Consider the following 11,875-nt stretch of genomic DNA (forward strand, 5'->3'; position numbering starts at 1 on the left):
GAGACAAGGGACACCTCCCAACTTTCAGCCTTGGCAGACGACAACATGTAATCCACCACCTTTTGGCGGGTTGAAGAGAAGAAGGAGGAGAATCATCAGAGTGGAGGATGAAGACAGTCTGAGGCTGCTTTCAGCAGCAGTGCTCAGGCTTGTGTCCCTTGGCGCTCTACCTGCTGCTAACAGACAGACAGACAGGGGAGTGAAAGTGTGATATGGGTTCAGAGGCAGATGGGGATTTGAGGGTAGAGAAGTCTTCAGAGAGGGGGCTTGCTGGAGACAATGAAGGAGTTGTGGGAAGTAGAAGAACTGGGTGATGTCACATGGTGAAATCTGGGTGGGGAAGGAAAATAGGGGCATTTAAAGACAGGGTGAAACTTGCCATTATGTTTTCCTGAAGGCAGCCAGGGAGAAAGTAACTTGTATTTGAATCTTTTTCTGGTCAGTGACAGGAGGTGGTCTTGCAGTCTCTGTCCTCCACAACTTTTGGTTCAGATATACTCCACTGCCAGTTGAACTTGACAGTTGTTGGCAACCAGTAAAATCTGTGTATGGTGCGCTGCAGCTACAGTAATAGAACCCATCAGTCAAAGCCTTATCACCTATTATTTAGATGGACTACTTGGCTTCATATCAGAGCTACTTATAAATGGGCACTGCAGCCTATGAGTCTTAAAATTTTAATTAGTTCTAAGCTAGACAATCATCATATTCCCTAAGAACGCAGTCATCATTTTCTTTTGCTGAGTATTTCTTTCTTTTTTTCCTATGGTATCACCTGTGCAAAACTTCGTAATTAAAATATTAACATTGGGGAACTAAAGAATTCAAAGAAACTATATAATATGGCTTCATTATACATTGCTCAGCATTAATTCTCTGAAATCTAGGCATATCAGGTACACAGAAATGTTGTGAATTTGTTCATAAGAGATTTAAGACACCCAGTGAAATAGTTTGGCCACCCCTTTTCTCCCTTCAATTACAACTGGGATTTTAAATACTACACATGCACGCACACACACCTATTCACGAGTATACATCCCCACACAAATATCTCTATGCCACATATTATATTATATACAAACACACATGAGTTTATACAAGTAGATTTATACATATTATGGATTTAATCCTGATCTGTTTGAAGGCAATGGCAAAACTTCCACTGAATTCAACTGGGCCAGGATTTCACTCTGCATGTGTGTGCATAATGTTCATATATATAATGTACATCCATCCATAAGTGGATGTGCATATGTGTGTGTATCTGCGTCTAATGTAAGCCTGTATGAGACCAGCCATAAATAGTTTTGTTATTTTGTCACATCCAGGGCCGTCCTTACTCCTTAGCCATAGGCAGAACAGGCAGCCGCCTAGGGCACCACTAGGTCTGGGGGCACCAGCTCTGCTGGGAGCCCGGACAGACGGGAAGCAGTGGAGAACGTAAGAGCAGGGCTGCTGGGTCCTAGAGAGAGCCGAATGCAGCACAGTCTGAGGGAGGGGATTGGCTGCTGGGGTCTCTGGGAAGGGGTGGGGGAAGGAACTCACCTGTAGGGTGACCAGATGTCCCGATTTTATAGGGACAGTCCCAATTTTTGGGTCTTTTTCTTATATAGGCTCCTATTCCCCCCCACCCCATCCTGATTTTTCACATTTGCTGTCTGGTCACCCTAGGTGGGGGTAATCGGTACCTATATAAGAAAAAGCCCCAAATAAATCGGAACTGGCCCTATACAATTAGGACATCTGGATCTGGTCACCCTAGATGGGGAGCGCGTCTCTCCCCCGGGCTGGCAGCGATCCATCTCATCCGGGGGGAGCTGCACAGGGCAGGATGAGCTGCAGTGGTTCCATGGGTGCCCCATCCCTGAGATCAGATGCTGTGCTAACTTCACCATGGTCGTTGCGCTGGCGGTGGTGCCCATTGGCGTGTGATCGGAGATGAGGGTTTGCTGCTGCTGTTGCCACTCTGCACCCCAAGAGGTGGATTTTGGGGTCCTGCAGTTTTCCACCTATCTCCTCCTCTACTGCAGCTGTTGGACCAGCAGGCTGGGGGGTGAGCCAAGCATGAAAGCAGTACTGAGTTGCCATTTAGATTGTCATTTAACAACTTTGTTTGCCAAAAGAGCATGCTAACAATTCTGAATTAAATTTCAATTTAAAAAAAATCAATATCTTAGCCAAAAACAGAAAATTAAGTTGTTGACAATTATTTGTGACAAGTTTGGTATGGGGAAGGGAGTGGGCCAGTTTTCATCAGAGAAACAAAAAATGTTGACTGACTTTCCTATAGCCCTGTTACTCCTAAATAGAGCCCTCCAACAACTGTAATATGCTCATCTCCTTACTAATGTATAGCGCAGGGGTCGGCAACCTATGGCACACGTGCCAAAGGTGCCACGCTAACTGATTTTCGATGGCACACAGCGGCGGGCTGAGCGGCTCAGCCTGCCGCTGCTCTGGGGTTCTGGCTGCTGCCCCATTGCCACCCAGGGTCCCGGCCGCCGGTCCCACTCAGCACCCACTGCTGGCCTGGGGACCCCCAGGCTGGCAGCGGGCTGAGCAGGCCGGCAGCTGAGACCCTGGCTGAGCCACTCAACCCGCTGTCGGCCTGGGGTTCCATTCACTTAGCTGGTAGTGGGCTGAGCAGGACTAAATTCAACGAAATAGGAAAACAAGAGCAACTAATGACAAAGTGCAAGAACCTAGAGCAGTGGTCCCCAACCTTTTACCGTGGCAGTGGATGAGCATCCGCTGAAATTCGGCGGCATTTCAGCTGCGACGCCTCTGGATGACGCTGCTTATCGGTGGCAAGCAGCATCATCCAGAGGTGTCGCCGCCGAAATGCCGCCGAATTTTGGCGGCATTTCGGCAGATGCTCGTCTGCCAGCCAGTATGCAGGTGCACTGAGAGGCCCCTGCGGGCGCCATGGCACCCGCAGGCACCGCATTGTGGACCCCTGACCTAGAGAGCCTCCTGAAGCACGGCGATCGTTTTGATTTAAATGGACTTGAACTGTACGAAGAATTGAGTACACGGTCATCAATGTTGCCACATGCAAAATCGATAATGGACATTGTACAGTTTACTCATACCAGCAAACTTGTTGACATATATCCTAATGTGTACATTGCCACTCGTATTCTACTGACAATTCCTGTAACAGTAGCATCAGGAGAACGGAGTTTCTCAAAACTAAAGCTCATTAAAAACTATCTCCGCTCTACAAGGAGTCAGGAACACTTGACTGGTCTTGCAATTCTTGCAATCAAACAAGACAACACTTTGTCTTTGTCATACGATGACATCATTACTGATTTTGCAGCCAAAAAAGCCAGAAAGATTGCTTTTAATTAAAAACTAATCCTTGTTTCAATACCTCGTCATATAAATTTCCAATAAAATGTTGACAAATTAAAAAAATTACATTATTTGCATCATTCTGTCAAATCAGAATTTTTTCTATAGTGCTACTTCTTTAGTGCTAGTCCATCAGCACTACAGTGTGCTTCATTAAGTTAAACTGGTTTTAATAACATGCATGTGGCAAGTTTTCCAATAGTGTAAGCTTATGTTTGTGTTGCTAAGAGCAAGACAGGGCACAGGGGCACCAGTTTAATAATCCTGCCTAGGGCACCATAAATCCTAAGGACGGCCCTGGTCACATCAGATGAAAATAGTACTTTGAATCTTCACTGGAGATACTATTTTAAGCACATTTTTATTATCTCCTGTTGCACATTGCCTTCAGCAGGAGCACAGGAATGTAGTAAGAAGAAAGGCAGTTGCTCTGTACATATTTAATCCTTTCCCTTTTACTCCTTTCACACAGCGACTGAAAGATTTAAAACAAAGGGAATTTGCTCGAAATGTGGCTTCAAAGTCATGGAAAGATGAGAAGAAACAGGAAAAAGCACTCAAGCGGCTCCACCAGCTTGCCGAATTACGGAAGCAGTCTGAATGGCAAGTATTTGAAATTTATGTTACGTTTTAACACTCCCTTTCCTCATTCCCAGAAGAAATCTCTAACTTTTATTCCTGCTTTCTATAATATACAGAGATCACATATACTGTAACCCATTTTTAGCTATCACGGACTCCAAATATTCCTGTTCTGAAAACCATAAAATTGAAAGTCCTTGAATGAATTACTTGGCATCTGAAGGTTTTATGTTTTTCTCCCCTGTAACCTGTTAATCTAATCTCCTCTGAATTGTGTGATTTGAAGATTTTACAATATCAGCATTTTATCTTATTAAAATTGACCTGAATAGACGAGTATAACTCTTAGTAGTTTGTAGAGAGTGAAAGGAAAAGGCTAAACAGACCTTAATGTCTCTGTGTTGAGTCTGCAGATCCCTTCATTACTTTTAGTAGACTTAGGCTATTCAGGTAGTTTCTCCCTAGAGTAAATGACAGTTTCATTGTGTGAATGAAAAACAGATGTAATTAGCTCAGTTAAATTTACCCAGTACTGTAGTTAAACTGATGATAATAATACAGGTACAGTACAATGTTTATACTAATAAACCTTTATGTTTGACAAATCTCTTTTTTGTTTAATGACACTTACATACACTAAATGCTTCAGCAGAGCAGGCTGTTACCAGACCTTCAATTGATGTTAATCTGTGACCATAATGGATTAATTGAACTGTCATTCTTATGTTAAAAACAAACCAAGATTTCAGTACAGTGGAAATAATAACATTCATGGTATACTATACAATTTCAGGCCAATGCAATCTTTTTGGGGTAAAAGGTTGAGGTTGTCACTTAGCACTATGCATTAGGGCTGACCAGAAAAAAAATAATTCTGTTTCATGAAAAACTTCAGGGTTTCAGAATCTGTTTTCTGTCTGATGGAGAACAATTTTCCTCATGAAAAAACATGAGTGCAAGAGCCCACAATAACCAGTACTCCAATAGGCAGGGCACTCACATGGGATATAGAAGATGCAGATTTCAGGTCCCTGCTCTGAACCAGGCTATGGCATCAGTCTCTCTCTTTCTTTGGCCCGTAAATATTCAATGACTTATACAAAGCGGAGCAGCTCCAACAGGAGAGTTTTAGGGTACATCTATATGTTGAGCAGGAGCTGTAATTTGCAGTTTGAGGTGACACACCCACTCTAGTTCTTATCAAACTCGAGTGTTAAAAAAATAATGTAGCTCCAGCGGCATAAGCACTGGGTCTAGCTGCCCAAGTATGTACCTCGTGTCTCAGACGGGATAGTGCACTAGGCAGCCTGCCCTTCCCACTGCTTGAGCCGCTGCAGCAACACTTCTATTTTTAACGTGCTAGCTCAATCAAAGCTAGAGTGTGTATGTCACCTCAGGCTGGACATGACACCTCCCCTCAATGCACAGACGTAGAGTGAGAGAGATTGACTCCATAGTCTGGTGGTTAGGGCATTAACGTGGGAACTGAGAGACCCGGCTCCAAATCAGGCTTCAACGAATGACCATTTCCCATCAAAAAAACATTTTGGTGAAAAAATTCCTGACCTGCTCTACTAAGAATGACTGCAGTGGAATAGTCTTCACGTAAAGGTGGGGTTTCATACAACTTAATTAAATGAAATACACTTACCTGTGAAAAGGCTTTTTATGCCCTTCTTCATCAAAGGGATAAACTGTGTGCCATCCCCAAACAGACTGATAAGATAGGGAGATAAGCCCAACGTTGGGCTGGGAAGGAACCAATACATTGGCTTTTAGAAAGATCCTGCTACCCCTAACTCCTGATAGGGAGCAAAGAAAGGTAGTAGTTGCTATTTCTATCCACAGTGGCTGCAATAATGGGTGCAGAGAGTGGTAGGACAGTGCTGCATCGCTGCCCCCATGTTAGGAGCCGTATTGCCAGTTCTCGATTGATCTGGGAAAAGGGTAGCCATAAACAGAGGTCCTGCTGTCACCAGAGTCACAACTAGTGCTTTGAAATGTATTGCAAGTTTCACAAGAGCTGAGCTCCCTATGGGTCTAAGTGCTGGCTGACTCAAAGTTACTACTAACACATGCATGGATACATATTGATACACCAGCATCAGTAGGCACCTCTGTTCTGACCAGAACAGCACCCGGAAAAGAACACCGCCACTCACTGCACCCCTAAGAGATTATTCTTGCATGATACACAAATAAATGGCATGGGGACGGCATAGGAGCTCCCATTGCTAAATGAGGGGCATATGCATACACAGCCCTGGAACATGCCTCTGATGCTAACCCAGAATTTTCCTTTTTGGCTCCCACTGCCGAAGGCCTGCAGCGCCACCTCTCTGTGGGTTTTAAGTGGCATGAGAAGCAAAGCAAATCAATGGACTCCCCACACTCTCCCTCTACTCATACTTTTAGACACAGGTAGAATTTTTACCTGTACTGAGTTAAAATATTTTCCAGTTTCATTCAAACTTTGATTTCATGTCAAAATGCTTGGCAGGGATGTATTATGTACTAGTTCTGCTACACTCCATTGATTGCAAGAACAGATATTTGTCTAGTAAAACTCATTTTTAAAGCATAAGTAAAGAGACCATTAATCCAGTGATCATATATGTCTGATCTTGAATGCAAAACAATGCAGAGCAGTCATTCTTGTTCCCAGTTGGTCACTTCTTAGAAGGACAGACTGCTAGAGTTCTGTGTCAAAGCTACATTAGAATATCTTGAACTGAAAAGAAATATCCAGGAAGGTAAACTATACATTTAAATCTAAAAGGTTTGGGGAAAGGGGAAAAAAAGGGTATACAAGGGAGTCAAATACAAGAGGAGGAGATGTGAAAATGACAGCCAGATACTGGTGGGTACTGAGACTAGTCTCGATCAACGCACATTTGTAATTGCCATTACCATTAATGGAAGTTGGCTGCATGCACCCAGGAGAGAACACATGTCCTTTTGTATCAAAAAGTGAGGGGGAAGGGCTATAAAACAAATACGATAATTTATAGAAAGGAAGTTAATGCAAAATACTAAAGTCTTATGGTAGCTTGGATGTGTTTTTTAATAGTTAATGTCTCTTTGAATGTTTCACAAAAGAATTGTATTATAGAATAAAGTCCTTTATATTACAAAGGAAAGAAAAAGAAGAGAGCATTAAAATATGTTAGCTCTGAAAGAATCACACTGAGTAATATACCTGAGAAAAATCCCTTTTCTCACTTAGGGCCCAATTCTGCAGTTCTACCATGTACAAATCTCCCTTTTGTTGGAGTTTTGCATGTGGCACTTCACAATTAGAAACAAAGTCCCTATGAAAAGCTGACCTAAATCATCACGGGCCAGAGGCTGATCTCAGCTGCACTGGTATAAATATATAGTAACCCTACTAAAGCCAATAGAGTTTGCTCTGGATGTACAAAATGTGGCTATGTGCTCAGTTAAAATCGTGTCAGTTACTGAGAATAAAGACTTTCTTGCTTTTTGAGAGGTGGCCTAGGCCGGGGTGAATTGCATTTATAGGATATAGAAACAATCTAATAGCTTTCACTTTCAACAGCATTAATGACCCCTCTTTCAACAGACTGATTATGAGAAATGTTAATAATTTCTTATTTCAATTATTTCATTAATCCATTCATTTTATTTCTTTATTTATAGCATCACAGGCAGCAGACCAGTGTTTAAAGCTCCCAGGCTGGTGGTGGAAAAGCAACAACTGCAAGAAGGAATTTTCATTGATAAAAATGGCAGAATCACAGCAGGTACCAAGAGTGTGGTTCTGTGTGAAGGACAAAGTCGCTTCAGAGGCACGTTAGAGAAACAACAGGTGCTTACACTAAGCAGGCACCAATCACATACTGAGAGACCCTGTCCGCTTGGAAATCAAGCCTCACAAGCATTCTCATATGGCACCAATATTAGTCACAGGACAGGAGTTTCTTTTTCTTTCTCTAAAAAAGCCCAATTAAAGTTAGAGTCATCAGCATCAGTTTTCAGTGAGAACACTGAAGAAGCATATGATGGTAGTGAATCACCTAACCATAAAACAAAACAAACTCCTGAGGGCTGTCAGTCTTGCACAGTTTTGCGCGGGGATACAAAAGCAAGTGTGGATAGAGGATTAAATATCCCACAAGGTCAAATGGATATCATTGCATCAAGCAATACAACAGCAAAAACTAAAACAGTAAAAGAAAATGAGAAAAACAGCAATAAAGAGTTAGAAGAAATTGTCAGCGCTCATCCTTCATTCTGCAAAACCAAAATGCAGCTTTCAAATTTTGATTTGACTGGTTCGATCAGAGAAACAGAACAAGAAGGTGAGTTGAATGAGACTGAGAAATTGTTGGAAACTCTCATTTCACCTCCAAGCCAAACTACCAATCTTTGTACCCAGCAGAACCCTTACAAGCACAGTGATACCATGCTAAGTGACCTCTTAACAGAGTTACCACCACAACACCCAGCTGAGCAGGGATATGCAAGTGAGCTGCATTACAATCCCAAGGTGGTCAAGACAGAGACATTTTTTGAGAGTTCAGGAACTGTGAATGGAAACACAGAAATGCTACCAAGTGAGACATTGGTTAATGAGATGAAGCCCAAAGCACTGCCGTTTCTTCATGTACTGAGCAAAGATGGCAGCACTGCCCTTCAGTGGCCCACGGAACTTCTTTTGTTTACAAAAACTGCACCCTGTATCTCCTATGGCTGTAATCCATTATATTTTGACTTTCGACTTTCTCTAAACCATAGAGATCGTAAAGAGCATGAAACAAACACAGAAAGGTGTAGTGAGCCCCCTACAAATATGAATGCAGATGAAAATGAAACCTCAGGTTTAATAGAAGACAAGCAGATGTCAATGGAACAAGATAATCAGTCACTGAAACCAAAGAAGATGAAAGGTTCCAAAACCCATAACAAGGCCCAGCAAAAAGCTGATTCAGACACAGAGAAAGAAATGAATGGAAGTGGTCAAAAGTACATTTCACATTATTCGAATGAAAACATACCCAAAGTGCCTGCTTTCCTTGATGTCTCACAAAAGGATTATCCAAGAGAAAGAAGTCTCCATGCCAGAACACCTAGGAGATCTTTAAAGCACCATTTGCATAGCTGTGAAAGAAGAACACACAGTGGTGGAAATGAAAGCATTTCCTTTTTGCCTTGTGTGTCTAGGACTAAAAAGCATAAAACTGCAAAATGTGATTTAAGTTATTCTGAAGAAATACATGAAAACCAAAACAACTGCAAATCCATTCAAAACTGGCCTGGATGCAGCAGTGATGTAAGTGACAGTGGAAAAGATTCTATTGGAAGTTTCCTTAGTTATAAATCAAGTTCTCAAAGCAGGTATTCAGCAAATGAAGGGTGTGGAGGTTATACAAGATACTGGAGATTCTCATCCTCCCAAAAGTCATCCTCTGACAGACATTCTAGCTGTTCTGACACTTCCATTAGCAGTACACCTACCTATGTAAGTAGCTCCTCTAGCCACAGATCAAGCGATCACAGTAGAAGTCACTTGCTCTTTTGTTGTAAAAGAAAAAACAAGACAGTTGAAAGGCACAAACGTAAACACAGAAAGCACAACTGTATTTCCTCTTCTGATGATGCAGATGAGGATTACCTTTTCTACAGTAAAAGTCAAAGAACTAGAAACTGTACACAGGGGGATGCAATTAAATATCAAAGACATTCAAGACATAGAGATTTACACCATAGAGACAGATCAAAGCAAAGCAGAAATACACACCGACATTCTGGCAGAAAATACAGCAGAAATAGAAGATACCACAGCTCCAAAAGTTCTTCCACCAGACATTCAAGAAGCAGTGGAAGATCATCTACTTGCAGAAGATCAACAGCCAGTAGTTCAGGATCCTTCTCAAAAGAAACAGTATATTATTTGAACAAAAGCAAGGAAGAGACAGAAGGCTGTTACAGCACCGAACCAGGAAAAACAGAATCTACACATTTTGACTCACAGAATGTGAATTGTCAGTCAAAAAAATGTCATGTTGGCTCTTCCGAAAACTCAGCAAAAGACACAGTGGGAGACAGAACATCATTGACAGCCAGGCTACTTTTAGAAAGAGTGCAATCCAAGAAAAACCAAGAACAAGCACACAGTTCAGAGGGATTTTCAAACTATTGTGTGATGGAATTGGAGGATCACTCACAAAGTCACTTTGCTAGTAAATTTCCATCATCGGTAGGTGACATAGCAATATTACCTATGCCTGAAAAAGCCCTAAATATAAGTAAAAAAGTTTTAATGAATGATGAAACCAGTTCATTAGAAAGCAGTGCAAAGAAAGACAATTTTGAAGCTTCACAGACAAATAATGTTACTCGTACAACAGGCACTAATTATGATAATTGTCTTTTTAAAGACATAATTCAAATAGGAATAGGCTATCAGGCTCCCAGCATAAAAAGGAACACAGCAATAAAGGAACAATCAAATCTCTTAATTAGTGAAGTACAACCTTTTATGCAAAGCTGTGACCCGGTACCAAATGATTTCCCTGGTGCTTTTCCTTCTAATAGATATTCTGTTGTTAATTCAGCAGAGACCAAAGAAGAAGTACATGATGTAAGCATGAACTTGCATCAAGTGGAAGGGAATGTAAACACTTATTGTGACAGTGCTATGCATAAGTGTGATGAAACAGAAAATGAGCTAGAAATGTACAGGAAATCCATCTCCCCTCCTTTAACTCAACAGCCTATCACATTTTCACCTGATGAAATAGACAAGTACAGGTTACTTCAGCTACAAGCCCAGCAGCATATGCAGAGACAACTCCTGGCAAAGCACCTTAAAGTTTTGCCTGCCACCGGACCGTCTGCCTTCTCTGCAACACCAGCAGTTCATTCTGTTCCCAGTCAGCATCATGCTTCTGTCACCACAATCCACCATACCCTTCTGCAACGCTTTGCGGTCTCCACTTCTGTACATCCCCATAGCAGCCATCTTTCCTTGACCAACATGCACCCACTCTCTGAATCATATTTCACTCCCATAACACTTTCCCCGTTAGCTCCAACCATCATTCCTTCCCACCCTACTCTACTGACAGGACGCCCACTGCATTTGCTCTCCACCACACCCATTCACCCTTCCTATCTGACCCTCCCATCATTGCCACATACTGCATTTATCCCTACTTTATTCACTCCACACCTGAATGCAGCTGCAGCTGCTGCCCTACATCTGAATCCTTTAATGCATCCATTGTTCCAAGGGCAAGATCTTCACCACCATTCTTGCTCTAGCTAGACCCAGCAGTTACCTGGACTGAGAGACATTTTCAAGGTTTCTAGTTATTTAAATTAGCAAAACTATTATTCCTTTGCTCCAAAAAGAAATTTGAAGAAAAACTGGTATTTCATAATCAGTCACACATCCAAAGGGAAGTGCTAGGAGCACATCAGCAATATTTAAAAGTAAAGGAAAGTGACAGAATATGAATGTTGATTTAGTTTTCACACCACCAAGGGCTTGTCTTCACTACCGGGGTAAGTTGATCTAAGTTATGCTAGTCCAGCTACGTTATTCACGTATAGCATAGCTGGAGTCGATGTAGCTTAGGTCGACTTACCCCAGTGTCTTCACTGCGTTGCATCGATGGGGGATGCTCTCCGGTCAACTTCTCTTACTCTTCTTGGAGAGCTGGAGTACCGGGGTCAACTGGAGAGCAGTCTGCCGTCGATTTAGCGGGTCTTCACTAGACCCACTAAATCGATCCCTGCTGCATTGATTGCAGCAGCACCAATCTCCCCATAGTGGAGACAAGCACCACATGAAAACTAAAACTAAAACTAGAAGGAAGCAGTAATGCTAACTTAGTTCTGCAGAGAGAATTAGAATATTGGCAGAACTCACTAGCTCTAACTTTCAATGGGGCTGGAGCTGGCCTTG

General features: G+C 42.2%; 1 protein-coding gene across 1 annotated transcript in view; it reads left to right on the top strand.

The window, feature by feature from the left end:
• ZNF804B (zinc finger protein 804B) overlaps positions 1-11,244 on the top strand; it is a 355,317-nt gene extending 344,073 nt beyond the window's left edge. Inside the window, exons 3-4 of the mRNA XM_039526904.1 lie at positions 3,833-3,963; positions 7,603-11,244. Of these exons, the coding sequence (XP_039382838.1) occupies positions 3,833-3,963; positions 7,603-11,233 (3,762 nt within the window). The 3' untranslated portion in view covers positions 11,234-11,244. The remainder of the gene's footprint in view (positions 1-3,832; positions 3,964-7,602) is intronic.
• Positions 11,245-11,875: the final 631 nt, after the last annotated feature.

Source organism: Mauremys reevesii, linkage group 2, assembly GCF_016161935.1.
Source record: "Mauremys reevesii isolate NIE-2019 linkage group 2, ASM1616193v1, whole genome shotgun sequence".
Classification (NCBI taxonomy): Eukaryota; Metazoa; Chordata; order Testudines; family Geoemydidae; genus Mauremys; species Mauremys reevesii.